The 19,751-nt window shown below is 37.0% G+C and overlaps 2 protein-coding genes across 3 annotated transcripts; both read right to left on the bottom strand.

Moving 5' to 3' along the window:
• Positions 1-3,886: 3,886 nt before the first annotated feature.
• Positions 3,887-9,772, bottom strand: LOC114466007 (high affinity choline transporter 1-like). Of its 2 annotated transcripts, XM_028451423.1 has the most exons (9): positions 9,658-9,772; positions 8,889-9,082; positions 7,064-7,177; positions 6,002-6,157; positions 5,765-5,913; positions 5,425-5,568; positions 5,157-5,310; positions 4,864-5,081; positions 3,887-4,786 (listed from the first exon to the last, which is right to left on the bottom strand). In XM_028451423.1, exons 2-9 carry the CDS (start codon positions 9,070-9,072, stop codon positions 4,265-4,267), a joined length of 1,641 nt encoding a protein of 546 aa, XP_028307224.1. In that variant the 5' UTR covers positions 9,073-9,082; positions 9,658-9,772; the 3' UTR covers positions 3,887-4,264. The 2 variants fall into 2 exon arrangements, with proteins under 2 accessions (XP_028307224.1, XP_028307225.1); XM_028451424.1 differs by lacking the exon at positions 7,064-7,177.
• A 2,950-nt stretch (positions 9,773-12,722) lies between these two features.
• Positions 12,723-18,616, bottom strand: LOC114466008 (high affinity choline transporter 1-like). The gene is made up of 9 exons (XM_028451425.1): positions 18,526-18,616; positions 18,220-18,412; positions 17,995-18,108; positions 17,149-17,304; positions 16,065-16,213; positions 15,730-15,873; positions 15,124-15,277; positions 14,645-14,862; positions 12,723-14,413 (listed from the first exon to the last, which is right to left on the bottom strand). Exons 2-9 carry the CDS (start codon positions 18,407-18,409, stop codon positions 13,907-13,909), a joined length of 1,632 nt encoding a protein of 543 aa, XP_028307226.1. The 5' UTR covers positions 18,410-18,412; positions 18,526-18,616; the 3' UTR covers positions 12,723-13,906.
• Between the last annotated feature and the right edge of the window lie 1,135 nt (positions 18,617-19,751).

Below are 19,751 nucleotides of genomic sequence, written 5' to 3'. Positions count from 1 at the left end.
CTGCATATTATTTTGAAAAGCTGGTAATTATAAATGAATGAAACAATATTTGTCTACAAACTGTGTGTGTGTGTCAGTCACATTGCGGGGGGGGGGGGGGGGGGGGGTGTATATATAAGAAAGTGTCTATTTGTACGGTTGTCATAAGGACAAGTACGTAGCGTCTTAGGGTTAGGTTTTAACTCAATATCGCAACAATTTTTAGGGTTAGGTTTAGTCTTAGTCACGCGACCTAAACTGGCCAAATAGGGGTCCTGCGTACAGATAGAATGTAGATATATTGATATGGCAACTGTACGGATAACCACTGCCTATATATGACAGATGCAAAAGATCTTTAATTTGATGAGCACTAACAAAAAAACTCTCAAGCCTTTGACTAAATTTGTGAAATGTAAAATGTACAGCCTTGTTTGGCGTTTTCCTTTTACTGTAATTAATAATGATTATATATATATATATATATATTCACTAATATATATATATATATTCTTTTTTTTTTTTAGTGTTATCTATTAATTAATTGAAGCCCTTGTAACCTTTATGTGCTTATTTTGTATTTTATTTTATTTCTTTTTATTAAAAGTTTTGTGGCATATACTCAGAAAATAATGGAAACAAAAGGGAAGGAGAGGGTTTGTAAGGTTAATACCTATGGAAGTTTCTAGATGACATCATCACCCAATTAGCATAATTGGTTACACATGTAATTGTCATCAAGACCGGAGGGGAAGGAGATAAAGGAAGCGGTAAGTGAGTCCGTTAAAACCTTACGGGTGTACTGTATAAAATGTCCAACATAAAATAATAGTTTTGTCCTAAGTTTTTAAATGTAAGAATATCAAAGTTACGTAAAAGACGTCACAGGTGTGTGTGGAGAGGATAAGCTAGCTCCGTTGAAGCCTTTACAAAGGCACGGTAAAACCGCGGTGAAGTTGGTTTCGCGTTGGACTAAAACATTAGCTTTGATGTAGGCCAATTTAAAAAGCCTCAAAGTTTTTCCTAACTGGAGAAAATTTATGATATGGAATCGATATGTTAAAATATCTGGTTGACATTGTTTAACACGGTTTCACTGGCTAACCGAGTAATTCACATCGATTTTTACATTGTGGACATGGTGAGTGTATTCTTCGCTTCCTATTTTACTAAAGTGATAAATAAAGGTTACATTATTATTGGACATTAATAATTTTCAGGGCATCACTAAAGTCTCAACCAATTCAATAACACTGCAAAAAAAAAAAAAAATAGATATATTGGCTTAAATGAAAGCAATACATTTTTGTGTTTTGTGATTGCTAAGATAGTTCTTCTTACCAGTAAGTTTTTGTTTAAAAGTACTTCAAAATCCTTTTTCTTGTTTTAATTATTTTATTGTTGACTTTTTAATGTTTTAGTTGTTTTGACATCTTCGTTAGCCAAATTTCCCTGCTTTGTTGGCAGATGATTTGGCTTATTTTTGCATAATACATCCCAGATTATTATTTTTTACCTAAAATAAGCAAAATAGATCACCCTTATTAAAGTTATGTATTAATATCTGCCAACAGGCTAAAAAAAAATATTTGGTTTACCAAGATTTTTTAAAACAAGTAAAATAATCTTTAAGTAAAACACACTTAAACACTAACTGGTTAGAAGAAATATCTTATTAGGCAACACAAAAAAAAAAAAACACACATATATTGCCTCAGTTTAAGATACTTAATCTTGTTATTAGGATTTCACTTTTTGTAGTAAAGGCTCTTTAAGAAGTCTAAATGGAGTATGGCTTGGGAAAACCAATATTATTGATGGTACTTGGAGATAAAAATGGACAGCAGACAATGAGAAATAATCTGCACTGGTTATGTTTTCAATAGTTGATATTTGAGTCCTCTCTTAGTGATTTGATACTGGTAAAATCACACAATTGTAAATAGTCTTAAATTTATCATTGTTGGATCAGTATTTATAAATTGAAAATAAAATGTATGAAACAAAAGAAATGTAGTTTTTGTTCCCAATTGTATTAGACCTAAGTACTGATTCAGGGGAATAAATGGGAACAAATTCCTAGAAGTTTGCCCGCACAATCAATCAGAGATGAGGTGTTGTTTTGCCTTCGCTGACGTCAATGAAATAAAAAGTATTTTCTTCCAGCTCTTAAGTGAGTGTGTTAGAGCAGAGTTATGTGTGAAATACAGAACAGCAGCCCTCATGGTCATGTAGAGATCGATGCTTGTGAAGTGTTCATTCAATGATACCTGATCCACTAAGATTTTTGTTTTTGCCTCACAATGGCAGGAGCTTTAGGAGTTGGAAAATTCCAAGTCCCACATTGAGGAGGTTGTGTTGGTGTTTTACTCAAGGACAGAGGAGTGAACGAGTTGTTTCAAGGTCAGTTAGTGTTGTCTCAGCGAACAGAACAAAAGCAACATTGAGCAACAAACCACCGCAAGCTGATAGTTTCTCACAGTATAAAAGACACTAAGATATCTCACTGAGGATTTATAGACCAAACACATCACAGCTGGAACTGCATTTGATCTACTTTTGTAAGGAACCTACTGTACTGTATACTCCTCATTTGACACATCTCTCTTTATTCAGAAGCTCTTTCCATGGCGCTCATTAAACAAGAACCAAAATGTTCCCCAATAGGTTCCCCACTCGTACATTTTTATTTTTATTTCACAATTCCTGCCATTCAAACTCTCATTCAGTAGTTAGTGAAACATTTTACACATTAAAAATCATTTTACAGTTCTGGTTTAGTCTCAGAACTCTGTGACTAGAGAATGTATGTCACAATGTCACTGCTTCTTCCAAATATCTATTAAACACTTATTCTTTTCTTGACCGTGAAAACTGTGTCTGTTTACCACAGTTTTCATTTTTTACAAGTAAATGTGATAGGGCTAAAATATGTCCTTATACAGTGTTTTTATACCACATTGAGCTGGAAAACCTTACTTATGTGGTTGGCTTGAGCAAACATCTGCATATCAGTGGATAGAAAAGGCTCTCTTTTTCTGTACTCCGTGCATATGACTGAGAGGGACATTTTTTATCTTATTCTTGATTAAATTTTTTTTACTGCAGATTTTAATGTTCTTGTTTTTAAAACTGTGAAATGTTTTCTGTTGCACTTTTTAATCATATAAAGCACATTAAATTGCCTTGTCTATGAAATGCGCTATACAAATAAATGCGCCTTGCCTAGAACATGAATGATCAAAATCAGGCCGATATAATACAAAGTGTGACAGACATTGAAAACCACATCATAATGATATTAGATATTGACATTTTGCTCGGTTCACCTTTGTTTTGCTGCATCCCTAACCATGTTTTTTTTTTTTTTTTAAACAGAAGAAAGTTGACTTAATTTTCTACACAATCCATTACTTAAATTACAATTAGACATTACAGAGATGTTTTAGTCACAGATACTATAAGCCGACTGTTTTATGAGGTTTTTGTCTATGTTTTATGTTCTCCATAATCTTAAACAAGTCAGTGGGTTGTTGTTTTTTCTTGAATTTTTGACAAATGGCACAGAATATTAATTTAAACAAGCTTCAAAGACATGGACCCAATGCCTTTTTCTTTGTTGAACCATTCGACCAAGGTGAAGACAGTTAATACGATATTATTCAGAGATGATAACTTGCATGTTAAAACAAACTAACCTTTCTAGACTAGACTTCTAAGTATTTCTGAAATAATGACTTAATTAAGTGTAGATTGCTGTTTAGGGTGAACAGAGCAGTAATTACAAAAGTCACAATGGTTTTGCATCTTGCAACATCTCTTTTTAATAAAAAAAAAAAAAAAGTACTTACAAATAGTTATTACACAAATGTTCTGTTCTTGTTTTTTGACAATGCAGACGGTGGTGTTTGTCTCAAAGGTTTCTTCTTTCTCCTTTGAAGAGAATACATTTATTGGATGTAGTTTTTATCTGTATCACTTTTCACTTGAGAAAATAAACTTTAAAGAAGTGACTTAGTGTTTGGAAAAGTGTTCTCAGCTTGCTGGAATGTTTTGAAATGCTCATATTTTAAGTAACACATGAAATAACTTATTTTACTGCTTTACTTTAAAAAAAAAAACCTCTTGACCCATTTGAATAGATCTTGATATTTACTGATGTGGAAGGGTGCAACAAACTGCTACATTTTGGAGTCAAACTCATGCAAACGTCAACTCATGATAAAAGAGAATACCCTTGTAGGTAATCGCTTTTTTTTTTTTTTCTGTCCTTACAAAACACATTTCAGTCTTTCTCGATCGCTTTATTTTGCAGATTGTCCTTTTCGTTCACATCATCTTCGATGATTTCCATGTTGCATGCAATGCCATCTGTTTCGGCATTAATTGCCATTTGCAAGGGCCTCTTCTTAGGCAGCCTCTCTGCCACCTGCGATACCAAAACTATTGTACCAACAGTAAGGATCATGATTATAGTGCGAAAGGGTAGCAGTCGGTGTCTGCGACCGTCTTCTTGAATCTTGTCCAATGGTAGGGGCAGTATGTCTGGGAGGCCTATGAGAGGCTCCCCAACCAAGGCCCTGACCAATATTGCAAACACAAAGCCAAAACAGACCCCATACTGATTAACATACTGGGGCAAGAAGAATGTGCATAAGACCTGAGCAGTCATCATTGAGTACAAGACGTCTGCACTAATGATCCAGAACAGATGAACAGAGTTCGACGTCATAGCAAGGCCTGCTCCTATCAGTCCACACAGGAAAACTGACACCTTAACCACCACAAGAATACTTTTTTCCGAAGCCTGAAATAAAGAAAACATTTAGTTAAGAGTTGTGTTATGAGTTTGCATTGACTGCTTCATTCACTCGCACGACTCACCCGCTTGTAAATGAGATTCTTGAAGATATTTCGGCCCAGCTGTGAAGCAGCTGACAAAAGTACAGAGTCAGCAGATGACATCACAGAGGCAGTGAGTGCGCCAATACCAATCATTGAGATGTAGAAGGGGCAAAGATGCTGAAGAGTAATTGGTAGGATTTGCCCAGCTTTCCCCTGTTCGTAGGGGCTGGGTGAACCAAAGGAGGTCTGATTCCAATCTAAAAGATATGAATCATGTTAATAATGACACACAAAGCCACTCAAAAATAGTTATAAAAGCAGGTAGTAGTTACTGGTCGATGCTGCCACTGCCCCCACAATGAGTGATGGGATGCCAAGGATTGGACATAATACTGCCCCGGCATAGCAGGTGATCTTTGCTTGTGCGTCAGTGGCTGTGGACAAGACTCTCTGGTAGAAAGACTGGTAGCAAATCCCTCCAATACTCTTAAAAAGGAACCAACACAATAAATTATTTGCCTTCTCATTTCTTAAGTTTTTTCCTTCTACTGTTTTTATTTACAACGGTAGCAGTAAAGCATCCATAAATGTGTTTATTACCAGTAACAGTAATTCATCTATCCAGCGACCTGAGTTTTCCAGGTCCAGTTTTCCAATCCATGGGTCCTGGTACAATTTAGTCACAGCAGCTACTGTCAGGTTAGCAGCATGAGGGGATGCCAGGACAAAAGGCACACACAGCCACTGAAACAAAAATAAGGTGTGAATGAAACACTGAATCAGAAACATTAGGCACAAAACAACAGTTCCTGTGAGATGATAGGGGTTAGATTAATGATGTGAGCTAGATGTATTTTTCAAACTCATTACAGCTCTTTACAATATTTTGGATAAAAAAGAGTTAATGATTTTTCAAATATTTTGTCAAAGGTATCTCTACCAATCCAACAAGCATGAAGCACAGCTGGATGACATCAGTGTAGGCCACGGAGTAAAGTCCCCCTATTGCTGTGTAAATGATGGCCACTGCTGCAGAGATTCCCACGGACAGCGTGGAAGGGATATCCATGATTACACTTACTGTCCCACCTGAAATCCAAAGAACCGTGACATAACATATTTAGATTGTTTACATCAGATTAAAGGTAATTGTCTAATAGGTGTTACGCTGATTTACCCAGTGCGCTGAGAATACATGCAATCCACAGTATATCTCCTATGATGACTGGAATGAAGAGAACAGCTCCCACAGTGTTGCCATATTTCTCTTGAAATGGATCCATTAGGGTTACATACTTCTTGGAACGGATAGGTTTGACAAGGGCGACTCCACCTTTGGTCAGATGGAGAAACATTTTGCCTCTTTTGTGAAGTTGAAATGTCACAGCAGCAGCAAAACCATATCAGAGCCATATACCATGGATGCAAGTGGCTGTTTTTTTTTGTGGTATGCACACGCCGCCAGGGTGTTGATTATAAAATGAGGTGTGGTAAGGCGAGTTTCTTGGTGCTATTTTGTCAGTGGAAGATCTGGGGTAGATAACACAGATAAGTAAGATTCAGATTTGTAATAGCTCACATGGAATAGCTGATCAGCTGTCATATTTGGCAAGTCAGCCTAAGGGCATCTGGAGGTTTGATGACAAGAGAGAGAGAAAGTAGAGGTGAAGATGAAAAGCAGTTGGAAATAATGGAATGCAGAAGCTTGCCTGCACCAGTAAGCCTCCCCAAAAATACTTGTAATACTAAAATTTGCAAACAACTACCATTCTTACAGTCTGATGAAGAGGAGTTGAGCTCAGATTCTCTTTGACAAGACTTTACGGTAATTAGGATATTAGATTAAATTATACAAAAGCAAGGTGCAGTCTATGAAAGACCAAAACAAGGATTTTACCTTGCTTGTCAAAAGGACAAGTCTTGTTGTTACATTAGATAGAGCCCATGATTTTTCAGAGAATGAAAACTCTCTGAGATTTCATGAGACAAAGCACAATACAGTCTTAGGTTCATCATATCTTCTCTGGTATATAGGACAGAGCCCTGTCAAATATACACCTTGGGGACAAAACTGTATGTAACCCTATTTCACAACACTCAATTATAATAAGTAGCAGTTTTTTGTTTTTTTTTTGTATTACTATCGAAAAAAAGCAGGAAGAAATCTCAGAAATGAGGAACAACCTTGACGCCCCAAAATTTAAGTCAAAATTAAAAACATACATTAAACATGACTCACCCAAAATTAGGTTTAAGGCAAAGGCAATGGGTCCAACAGCCCACAGCAGCCCCTTTGTCGGATTGTAGATCACCTCAGCACTACCCAAAATATAACCTCCTCCCACCCATGTAGCTACAAAAAGCACACACAAATGAGAAAAATATTATTTTACCAGTACTTGCATACCTAAGTACCTTTAACTTGGGTTCCCTATCTTCCATTCAAGGGCTTCAAACCTAAGCTCTTATTGGTTAAAAAGTGAGATCCTAACACTTATCAGGACAATCCTATTCTGATTGACACTAATGGGTAAACATTTAAATTCTTATTGAGGCAAGATGGCTAACCCTGGTTCAGGTACAGCGGTTACAAGTATATCTGGTTCTTAATCAGGATGTAATGGATTATGGGCAACAGGCAGCAGTGACACAGCCACTGTAGCACTCTCTTTCTACAAAAGGGAAATTAAACTATTATTATTCATTGTTTAACGATTCATTTAGAAGCCCTCTCACCACTGTTCTTGACCCAAAGAATGACATTACCATTCCTATAGGGGACAACTACAGATACCTTTTCATATTTTGTGAAACCTGCTGAAAAGAATAATTTGTAGAGTTTTATTGACCTTTTGGGGTGTTACTACTAGGAGTGTGACGGCAATATATCGCAATATTTTTCCCCACGATCGATTATCGATATGCTCGCGCTATCGATTTTTTTTCATTTGTGTTTTTTTTTTGTCAAAACCTTTTCTGCTTTTTCACTAAAATGTGCAGGTAGGTCTATACAGAAATGTTGTCACTGTTTGTTGAAGCAACCAATATTTTGTTTACTGGAGTATTGCACTATAATGGTGTCACTGGTAAGAAATACCCTATTTTTTGTTTACAGACAGCACTATTGGAGATACTTATTCGTTTACATTGGTATGTTGACACGAACAGAAATGTTGCAGATTAGATTATTGTAGTTTGATTTCTGACCAATATATCGATTATCGCAGTATCGTTTTATCGTGAGATCATCGTTATCATGAGCTTTGTATCGTGTATTGTATCATATTGTGAGGTACCCAGAGGTTCCCACCCCTAGTTACTACTGTGATCCACCATGAATTGAGAGTAGGGCTGGGCAATTTTGCCTAAAAATAAATCTCTGATTATTTAAAGAATAATTCGAGTTTCGATTCGATTTTCTATTTTTTTTTCAATGCACTTAAAAATGACTGCAGACATCAGATATATTGTCAAAAGTGCAACTTTATTGCTGTGATTGTCCTCAAGAGTTGAAATACATAGAACAATCCCAAAATAAAAAAGCTTACATTTACTGATTAAGAAAACAAATAACTACATATTTTATAACATATAACGTTACAATTAAAAAAATAATAACCTCTTCCATTAGCATCTCAGCATAGTGCGAATAAAAAATTAAACATGCCTCTGGCACACATATAGCCTACTCAAAGGGTAAACAAATGTAAACAAAGAGGGGGCTGGCTCACATCGCGCTATGGTAACCCACAAGGAAGGAACGCGAAAAAGTTGGTACAACCTGTGGTGGTTAAAAGAATGTAAAAATAATTCGAAAAAATTTGAATTTTTCAATTATTTTTAAACTCGAATTTGAAAAATAAAATCGTTTTTATCTACAAATTTGATAAATCAATTAAATCGATTTTTTTTGCCCAGTCCTAATTGAGAGGTTAATAATATGTAGACAATCACCAATTGGAGAATTGGAGTCACAAATTATCCTTACAGACGTGTCTCTCTACTGAATGTGAGGGAATTCCTGTAGAAGTATATTCAGAAGGTCTGGAAATTGGTCCGTTTACCTGTCATAGTGAATATGCTGACCCAAGTGTTAAGATTCCTTCCTCCAACCATTGTAACTTCACTGAGGCTGCCAGGACTCTTTTTCTCTTCATGTTTGGACTTCCAGGATGCCCAGATGCCTGTGACAAGGATGATTATGTAGAAAACTCCTATAGCCACTAATCCCAGCCAGTTTGCTGCCATTTTTTCAGTCCTTGGGAGAAGAAACATAAATTGGAAAAGTTGAATAAATAAATACAAGATTACATCTTAGACTCAAACAGCTTCCTAGGTTTACTTCAGTAGGAAATATAACATATGAAACAACAATGAGTGGTATACACTCGGGAGTTGTATCATTTACACAGTAAAACAATAGGGAATACTTGGAGGAAACATTGCTATTCAGTGGTAGGTAATTCTTTTAGCACGCTGTAAATTTTTTCCTTTGTGGATTCATCACTCCCAGATTGTTATCCAGGAACAGACTTCCTAAATCCCAAGTGTATTTTTAGATTGTAAACTTACGGAATGGCTCAACATTCTCACAAAAGACCCAAGGCTGAAATTCATCATTGGCTTGTCTCATAAAGCACTTGGGTTTTGATGTCTTTACATGAATAATTGCAACTGGGGTTTGTTTTCCCTGCCACCATTCTTCAAAAAAACTGTAGCAAACTTCTCAACTTATCATTAAACAACATTTATAAATATATATCCATCCATTGCTTGATTGAAAATAAAACAATTTTAAAAATGCAGTTTTCATTAAGAAATTAAGTTCGTTACCTTTGTTGTCTTTTGATAACGTTGGAGAGGAGACGAGTCTAGGATGTCCAAAGCCGTTAATCACAACAGTGAGGAGACGTAAGATTCCTGTCTCCGGGTAAGTTGGGGAGAGTGGGTGTACTTTTGTATTTTTGCCAAACATGTAACTGACACCTGACACTCACTTACGTGAACCTCCCAGCTTTAGCACCCCCGCCCCTCCTGCATGACCATGCTGTTATGAAATGGAGGTTGTTGTTGTTTTTTGTCTGTGTGTGATTTTGGCTGAAAAGTGTTTTCAAACATGCCCTGTTTTGATCTGATCAAGTGTGTCAACATGATGATAGGTTATGCAAACAATCAGATAGTTCTGGTAGCTTAATTGAGTTAATTGGACTTGGGCCTCTTTTTTGAGCCAGGCAGCATAGCGTGCATTACTCACCGAGAGGCCGAGTTGTGTAAATATACAAGGTGTTTTCTCCCCCTATGGAGAGACAGGGCACTAATGAGCTGAGGATGCTCTTACTTCATTCAGTTGAATTACACTTCCTCACTATTCAGTGCCATGGTTCAGTAAGTCTGTAGAATAATATTTGATTGGTTTGGTAATTGACCAAGAAATGTTAATGTTATTCAGCTATACTTTACCTTATCCATTAATAAATGTACCAAATGTTGAAGATGCATAAGGCAGAGAAAAAATCTGTGGGATGTATTTCGCAGAGGTAGAGACAGGCAAAGGACCTTAAAGAGTAGCTAAACCTCAAACCCACTTTTTTTCTGCTGAATACATATGTATTTGGGTAGTAAGGAGTGTTGTTGTTTGATTCTAGTCCAACTTTTAACATTTTAGTAAAAGTATTTTAATTTTGCGTATTTAGTTGTAAAATGTCAGTTACTTACCTCTAAGGGTTGAACGCCAGCTATTACAATCAAATTTTGCTATTGGCTGAGATGAATTATTTGGATTGGAACTTTCACTATTGGCCCCACCCCTCCTATAAAAGCTGAGAGGAGGGAGGAGGATTTCCTCCAATCACAGCCCTCAGTGAGCATTGATTGACAGTTTTAATAAGGAAGTCTATTGTTCTTTGTGAAGCAGCCCACTACAGCGGTGATATTACTCTGTGTTTCCATAAAGAGCAGATTCTGGTCTAATCAGGGGGTTCATCAACCTATGTGTGTATGTACAAACACATAGTGTGTGTATCCACGTCTGTCTCTGGATGTGCACGAATGTGCATTTACTTCTCGCTGCTGTGTGTGTAGAGCAGAGACTGTTTGTAAGTAATATATCATCTGTGGGGCTGTGTGTGCTGTGTGTTTATGTTTGTGAGCTGTGTGTTGTGTGTAGTAGTTGAGCAGGCAGCGGTCTTAGCGCTGTTAGACAATGGGGAAGGACGTAGCAACGTGGCGACCATCTTACCTCAGACAGTTGGCCCCGCTCATTACATTGATGTCAATGGTGCCTGTACAATTTAAATAACCCTAACTTGCTCAATTTTCAACCAATTTTTCAAACTGTTTGATTTGTTATAAACGTCAGAGAGTAGCTGTCAAGTATCTCCCGTAAACAAAATACGAGCATTTTACTCCCAACAAAGATAAGCCTATCTGATTCTGATCAACCAATTGTAGTTTGTAAATAGTTGACAAGGTGGTATTTTGGATTTTTTTGTACATCACATAAAATACGATTGTTTCCAGTCCAAAACGGGAGACTTGACAGCTGAAATGCAACAGATACTGAAGCTTGGTTAGTTCGTTGGAACGGGTCGCGGCGGGCACCGAAAAATAAAATCCAAAACTTGACAGGTATGGTTGGAGATGTATGTTCCTGCATACTCAATGCATAATTTTAACCATAGTCTTTCATAAATATTGAGCAGATAGCTAAAACAATGGCTACACGCATAAGGCATTTATATGAAATAATTATTTATATGTAAAACATTTAATTGTTCCATGTATGTTGCATTAGAAACTTCTAGTATAATTATAACTATATACATAACAGTGAAATATAGCCTATGTATTTATTTTAGATATAAACATCTTTATCATGTTACCTTTATACATCCCTGTTCTGTGAACTAGGAGTTGTTTAGAGATGAAACTTCAAGGTTGAGAATGTATTCTGACATTTTTTTTGATAGATAGATGGATAAATACTTCATTGATCCCGTGATGAAGAAATTCAGGTATCCAGTTGCAACAACAAAAAATATTGTTGTCTCAGCTTTGATAACTTGAGTAAATAGGCGGGACACAACTATGTTGCACAATTTAGTCATTTTTCAAAAGCAAAGGTTTCAATTTCGACATGTGCAAGCATCCTATGTCATATCTACGTATAATCAGGTTTGTAATAAGGCAAACCATTTGAAAACCCGTCAATATTTAATCGAGTTAAGGGTATATTTGTTTAAGCTGATCACACACATTCCAACAGCTACCGTAGTGCGCGCCAGAATGTCAGAACGTCATTTGTCTGAGGTACGCTGGCGAATCCCGCTTGCATCATTTAGTGGTTATATATATCTATGTCTGTCACAGCCAGCACTTCCTGAGTGTCTTACTGCTCCAGAAGTAACGCCTATAATCAAGGCATTTTTTTTTTAATTTCCCCGCTCGTGGCAGGTCAGCAGAAAGCAGGGGTTTAGTTACTCTTTAAGTAAAGTAAAAATTGTATTGTTTGTCATAAAATGAAAACAATTATCAAGCACAGAAATTAGCACATAGACAGATACGCCAGTTTAAACACCTATGAAACAGATATAAGCTGAAATAAGAGGGTGAGAGGATGTGGGCTTGTAGTTTATCCTCTATTTAACACATGTAAATAAACAGAATAATCAATTTATTTCCTTTTAACTCCCTTTTTTCTATTTTTTACAGACATTGAAAATCAGTCCCATTCTCATAGTCAAACTAAACACTTAAAGTAAGCTTGTAAACAACACCGTTCAAAAATTAAGGGAACAATGAATGTAATATTCCTGTTGAAAATCTTTATTCTTTACATAGTGAAAAAAATGAGAAAAAATTTCAGAAAAAAATGTATAAAGATGATCAATCGAAATCGAAATAATTATTTAATGGAGGTCTGGATTCAGAATCACAAGTACAGGCTCCACTTGTGGACAGTGGGCCCTCTAATGACTCTCATGGAGTCTGTTTCTGATAGTTTAGGCAGAATCATGCACATTAGTGGCCTGCTGAAGGGCATTTTGTAGGACTCTGGCAGTGCTCCTCCTGCTGTTCGTCTTTGCACAAAGAAGCAGATAACGGTCCTGCTGCTGGGTTATTTCCCTCCTGTGGCCCCCTTCACGTTTTAGTTTACTGGTCTGTTTCCTGGTATCTCCTTCATGTGCTTGACACTTTGCTGACGGACACAGAAAACCTTGCCACAGTGTGCATTGACGTTTCATCCTGGATGGACTGCACTCCATGAGCAGCATTTGTGTGTTTTTGACACTGCCTCATTCTACATCTGGTGGTGAGAGAACTGGCCACATGCAAAAGTGACCAAAAATTTGCCAGAAATTATAAGGACAGAGAAATGATCTGTTGTTACGACTTGCAGAACCGTGCGTTTATAGTAGTGGTTCCCAAGCACCGTTGGTGGCCTTCGACCAGTACCATTAGGCACCGGGCCACAAAGAAAAACAATAAAGTTTCAAAAAATAATTTTATTTTATTTTTATGTATGTTATGGTGATTCTATTTTGAAAAATCTCCACTTTTGCTTTTGTGCTCAAATCTCCTTCACTTGACTGCATTTGGTTAGACTAAATGATTACAATCCGCTGTGGAGCGTATTTTCAGCACGGAAGTCTATCTCGTCCGCTGAAGGAAAGGCAGGTAAGAAGTTGGTCTGCGACAGACAAAGATCAGGTTGGGGACCATTCCTTTAAAAGACTTTTCTTGCTAATTGCCTCTCATCGCCACCTGTTGTCTGTTCAGGTGAAATTGATATACAATCAGAGTTGCTTCCTAACTGGACGCGTTGATTTCCAATTTTTTTGGAGTTACATTGTCTTGTTTAAGTGTTCCCTATTGTTTTTATTTTTTGGCAGTGTATTTTAACAATAGCATAAGTTTGATCATTCTATGCAACAAGAATATCCTGTTTGGTCTGTACAGACATTTAAAGCACATTCAAATTGTAACTGTTTTGAGTAAACAGATTGCTGATGAGCAGTGAGTATCAAAACATGTTGTTGTCAAACAATTTTTTTACTTGTCACTGTTAAATAACAGATTCTCTTTAAGTTTGGGTTTGGTTCAGTTTCTCTTCTTCCTCTTCATCTCTTTGAACTGGGGCAATGTAGTCCATGTTGGTGTTCATTTTATCAACACTTTTCTGAAGCCCTCTCTTTAACATCCACTCAGCTATTTTCGATGTCAGTAAAACAGTGATGATAGTGACGAGCATAATGGCAGTCCTAAATGGGAACAATCGGAATTTGTGACCATCGTCCTGTATCTTGTCCCATGGCAGGGGCAACAGGTCAGGAAGACCTAGGCCAGGTTCTCCAACTAGAGTTCTGAGCACCATGGCCAGCAGAAAGCCAGATACCACTCCGTACCTGTTTATCCACTGAGATAAGAAGAACGTGCAAATCACCTGAGCAGTCATCATTGAGTACAAGACATCTGCACCGTAGATCCATAACAGGTAAATAGAGTTTGTAGACAAAGCCAGCGCTGCTCCTATCAGGCCGCACACAATCACTGACACCTTAATCACCACAAGGATCATTTTTTCTGAGGCCTGAAATAGAGAGACCAAGGAATTAGTGGTCAGGCTGGTCAATGTAAAGTTTGACTATCAAGTTAGTTTCAACTTAAGTATACAAATCCAAAGTGTGATTCTAAACCACTTTCTCTGTTTTACTGGCATGAATATAATTGTAAATGGTGAATAGTTTAGGACTCGTCCAATAGATATTGAAATCGTCCTCCTGCATTGTTCAAAGATCAAACCAAAGCTTTTTTTCTGCACCTTTTTATAAATTATATTCTTGAAGATATTTCGGCCAAGCATTGAGGCAGCTGAAAGTAGTGCTGAGTCAGCAGATGACATCACTGCAGCAGCGAGTGCTCCGGTAGAGATCACTGAGACATAGACTGGGCAGAGATGCTGAAGGGCAATTGGCAGGATTAAGCCAGATTTACCCTGTTCATATGGGCTGGGTGAACCAAAGGAAGTCTGGTTCCAATCTAAAAGACACAAAGAATGATAAATGATTACATGATATGACCTGTGTGTGGCATTGTTTGTGGCTATACAAGCTATCACTAGCAGAAGTTGATTGTGTTTGTCCTTGTGTCAGATATTTCTCTTTGCTACTCAATTTCAACTGCAGATCGAGCCCATCTTCTGCTTTTAGCATTAATCATCACTTTTTTTCCAAAGCTACAAGTTAAAGAATTCACTGAAATTCAAGCTGAAACCATAGAGAGATACAATGAATTGGATACTGGTTGATGCAGCTACGGCTCCAATGATGATTGATGGTATTGCAAGGATGGGACAAAGTGCTGCTCCAGCATAACACGTAAGCTGAGCTTGTTTATCAGTGGCTGTGGACAGGACTCTCTGGTAGAAAGCCGGGTAACAAAGGCCCCCAAGAATCTTAAAGGGAATGGAGAGAAGAGTGATTGTTGGTTTAATCAGGAAGGGCATAGCAAGCACTTATCCACAACTTCAGATTCCGAAATGTACATTTTCTGTCCAATTGTTCTCTTTAACATGAAAACCTCAAAGACTACATTCTTTAGATAAGGAGGCATTTGTACTTGCCCTCTATTTTGCATTTGAAAGCCTGAATACCTGAAGTTTCTAACGTTTTATCTAATTTCTTAACTATCTTTTATCTGACTTTGTCATGCCATTTTTTAAACCTTAGCCCACCTTCAGTTTAAGAACCAAAGGTCTACACAAATATCTACGCTGTTTAACTAAGAATCTAATTAACCTGAAAGCCATTATTATGCTTAACTGTTATTCACCCTTTCAAAAACAAACGGATATTATAACTATGGCACTAATTGTATTTTCAACAGGGCATTATTGGTTATTTTTACAAGCAGTAGGCTTCCATCTATCCAGCGAGCTGTGTCCTCTGTCGTGATCTTTCCAATCCACGGTTCCTGGTACAGTTTAGTTACTGCCGCAACTGTCAAGTTAGCGGCTTGAGGAGTTGTGAGGACGAAGGGAACACAGATCCCCTGAAACAAAAAGAGAAATGTAAAAACATGGTGTTTTACTGCTGTTAATTAAACTAATGTACTCTGTAATGCAGACTAAGGTAGAATGGTACTGAAGTTGGAAATATAGAGCTTTGTATCAACTAATAATTGCTGAGGAAATATTGTATGATCAAGTTGTGAAGTTTGCTTTAAAAAAAAAAAATCACTACCAAGCCAACAAACATGAAGCCAAGCTGGATGACATCAGTGTAGGCCACAGAGAAGAGTCCTCCCATTGATGTATAAAGAATGGCCACAGATGCAGAGATTCCAATAGACAATGTAGAGGAGATTTCAATTACCGCGCTAACTGTTCCACCTAAAATCAGAAACACTGTGTTTGGTATAAAATCCCATTTATCACTATCCTCACCAATACATGGAATATGCATTTTTACCAGCCAAGGAAAAAAGAACACAGTAATACTTTAAGCCATTTAAAGTCCGTATAAAGCAGAAATAAATTTGTGTTATGAGTTTGTCACACCACAGAAACATGTGTCATTGACCCCTGAGACAAATTTGAAAGATGAAAAAAATCGCCAAGTACATAAAATTAAGTCTCAAAATCCTGGAAAAACAAACACTTCTCTCTGCTCTGAAACGCTGGGGGCGTGTCAGTTAGAGGCGCTAGAACCACTTTCATGTGCAGGAAGGGCTCCACCTCCGTGTACTGTGTCTATGGGAGAGAGCAATGTGAAAGCGGCTCCATTGTCGATAGTGCTTCTCCCATTGGTTTTCCAAAAATGCTCGGATCGGTCCAAATGAAAGCGGAAAGGTCTGCTCCGCCTGATTCCGAATATGTGCATCTCTCCCGGGTAGAGTCAGAACTGCACCCACTAGAGACAAAACACAATCGCGGTGCAAAAAAAGTGCTCATTTCATGGAAAATGTGGCACTACCAGATGCGTTTTATTCCCCTGAGTCCGAATATGTGGGGTTTGTGGGCTCCACAATCAAATTATAAATGGTTGAATGGCTTTTTACATGTTTTAAGGAAATACATTTATGACCTATTTAATGTGTTTAGAAGAAAATTGCTTAATTTGCTGTACATGGACTTTAAAAATATATATATAAACTTGCAATTTATCGCTTTGAATTGTTTAAATCAACCAATGTACCTTTTAATGATCCATGAAACCCAAAGAACCACCTTTGAAGCATGGTAAGGGCCATGAAGGGAAAGGAGAAACTGCAAAATTTCACGGTTTGGCTTACATTCTAATGAGGTTAACATAAACTCACACATACCTAAACCACCAAGACTGCATGCGATCCACAAGATGTCGCCCAAAATAGCTGGAATGAAGAGAATGGCTGCAATTGTGTTGCCATATTTTTCCTGAAATGGGTCCATTAGTGTTACGTAGTTCTTTGCCCTTATAGGTTTGACAAAAAAGAGCCCACCTAAATGCACACAAATGAGAAACAATCTTTTGAATGATATATCGTACAATTTCAAGACACAGTTAAAAAAGACTGTCGCTGCAGTACATCCTCTCAAGTATAAATTAAATCATTTGCTGGGATAGGACAAGATGAAATTGTTTGACCCTGATGAGAAATTTGTCTTTGGCACAATGCACCATAGTTAAACTGCAAATGCATCAAGGACGTATATACGTTACAGGTTGTGCAAACCACCACCACATAGTTATCCTTTCAACCATCAAGTGTAAAATATTATATAATTGTAATGTAATCAAACAAAAAGGCAGGAACAGAATTTTTTTGTAATAACTTTGTCAAAAATGAAATCACAGGAGAAAAAAGCTAAAATGTAATTTTCTGGTTTTTGGGAGCTCTCAGTCTCTGTTTAGATTTGCTTAACATAAAACTTCCCAAGTTTATTTCAATGTACAAATGAGTTTGCCCCACTTCTGAAAAAGAGAGTGCCTGAATATACTGTACACCTACTATCTTTCAATGGATTGGTGAAGAATAAGTAGGCTGATGTATAAAAAGCAGTTTGAATCTGTACCAGATTGCAGTAGCAGCGATAGTTAGTATTGTTTTGAAGTGAATTGACATTGATTGATTTACTTTTAAGCATCACTACACACATTGTAAAGCTCAACATGTTTAATTTGAGCTCACCTAATATAAAAGTTAAGACATAAGCGATAGGTGCTGTGGTCCAAACCAGCCCCAATGTCGGATTATAGATCGCCTCAGCCACACCTAAAATGTATCCTCCTCCTACCCACGTAGCTGCCGAACATCAAGACAAACACAAGAAAAACAACAAATTAGAATCTATCTGTACTTCCACTTTGAAATAAAGAAAGAAAAAGTCCTTCCCTGGTCCTTTGGTGCTTTTACCTGTTATTGTTAATATGCTGACCCAAATGTTAAGGTTTCTGCCTCCCACTATTTCCACCTCACTGCGGCTGCCCGGGCTCCTTCTCTCCTCTCTTTTGGTCCTTCTGGCTGCCCAGATGCCTGTGCAGAGGATGATCGCATAGAACACTCCGATCGACAGAAGCTTGAGCCAGTTTGCTGCCATTTCCATCACCTATTTGAAGAGGACCCATTGGGAAAAAAGCACAAAAACGAAACTGAATGCACAACACTGATATACTATAAACAAAACTAAAAAAATATATATCACTGGCTGTTTGTTTGTACCTGCACTGCCCAGTGAATTTACTAGTATGGAGCAAAAGACATATCTAAAAGCCACCAAAGAAGTTGTCGCTGGTTTTGATTTAACCATTACTGGCACAAAGATCAAAGTCAGGTGTATGATTAACCTTATATACTAACCTTTCACACAGAGTACAACTCCTACCTTGTTGCATATCCAATCCTTACCTTACCTTCTTACAGTTAGTTCTTATTAGCTTTTCTTTTTGAATTGTTTTAGGATTCAAATAAAAAAGATAATGAAATAATTTAAATAACATGTTAGCAACATAAGATCAAAATTTAATCAGAAATGCAATGGTCATAATGAAAATTACTTGTGTTGTCTTGGAAAGGTCATGGTCGGTTTCTTTGATGATTTTAATAGCAGCTTTTCAAATGAGCCCATAAAAACTATGATCAGTAAGTAGATTATTTTTATACTACTGAGTTTATTTTTAACCAGTTTTAAATGTACCACTACAATGTTTTATTTCCTCCCTACCTCTGGACTTCTTCCAATGTATTTGGTTTATACCACATTATTAATAATGTGTAATTAATTAATTACTAATTAATTAATAATTATTAATAGATAAAATACAGTGTGTTACTCATTCTACTTTATTAGGATGAACCTGATTACTCACCCCTGACTTATAACATTAAAATATAAACTGAGATGTATTTAGGATGGCAAACCATTGTATGACAACACTTATCACTACATAGATTTTCTATGCCACAGATTATGATTCAGTCCTTCCTTCCAAGGAAATCATACTTGCCATGTATGAACAATAGTCCTGAAGCTGGACCTACAGCAGTGACATGCCGTGAGCACTAGGATTGGGTAGGCAGGGCGTTGCAAATCGAGACCACCAATGTCAACCCCAATGACAATTTCATATGTTTCTGCTGGTAAGTGTTAATTCAACTTTATTTGTATAAAGCAATTTGCAACATAGTAATCTCAATGTGCTTATCAAAATATAAAATTCATAATAATAAAGAAAAAACCCAACGAGATCTACATGAACAAGCATTTAGCCATCTAACAAAATCAACATCGTAAAACACCATTAAAGAAACATAAACAATTATTCAAAACAGCCTTCATACTTTCCCAACAAAATATTTCTCATGACACGACAGCGCATCCGTTGTTTGTGTTGGAAACACAGAAACACGGAGAAAATAACAACAACAACTCAGAACAGCTTCATCGA

Source organism: Gouania willdenowi, chromosome 6 (genome assembly GCF_900634775.1).
Source record: "Gouania willdenowi chromosome 6, fGouWil2.1, whole genome shotgun sequence".
Taxonomy (NCBI): domain Eukaryota; kingdom Metazoa; phylum Chordata; class Actinopteri; order Blenniiformes; family Gobiesocidae; genus Gouania; species Gouania willdenowi.
Note: the sequence above shows the minus strand (reverse complement) of the source record. Positions and strands in the feature narration are given on the sequence as shown.

Bases quoted from the DNA above. Each gene is read 5' to 3' on its own strand.
- LOC114466008 (XM_028451425.1), bottom strand. From the start codon at position 18,409: ATGGAAATGGCAGCAAACTGGCTCAAGCTTCTGTCGATCGGAGTGTTC. The intron at 16,214-17,148 runs GTATGTGTGAGT...TTCTGATTTTAG, and splicing joins ATGCAGTCTTGGTGGTTTAG to GTGGAACAGTTAGCGCGGTA. The intron at 15,278-15,729 runs GTAAAAATAACC...ATTCCCTTTAAG, and splicing joins TAGATGGAAGCCTACTGCTT to ATTCTTGGGGGCCTTTGTTA.
- LOC114466007 (XM_028451423.1), bottom strand. From the start codon at position 9,072: ATGGCAGCAAACTGGCTGGGATTAGTGGCTATAGGAGTTTTCTACATA. The intron at 5,914-6,001 runs GTAAATCAGCGT...TTTGGATTTCAG, and splicing joins ATGTATTCTCAGCGCACTGG to GTGGGACAGTAAGTGTAATC. The intron at 5,311-5,424 runs GTAATAAACACA...TTCCTTTTTAAG, and splicing joins TAGATGAATTACTGTTACTG to AGTATTGGAGGGATTTGCTA.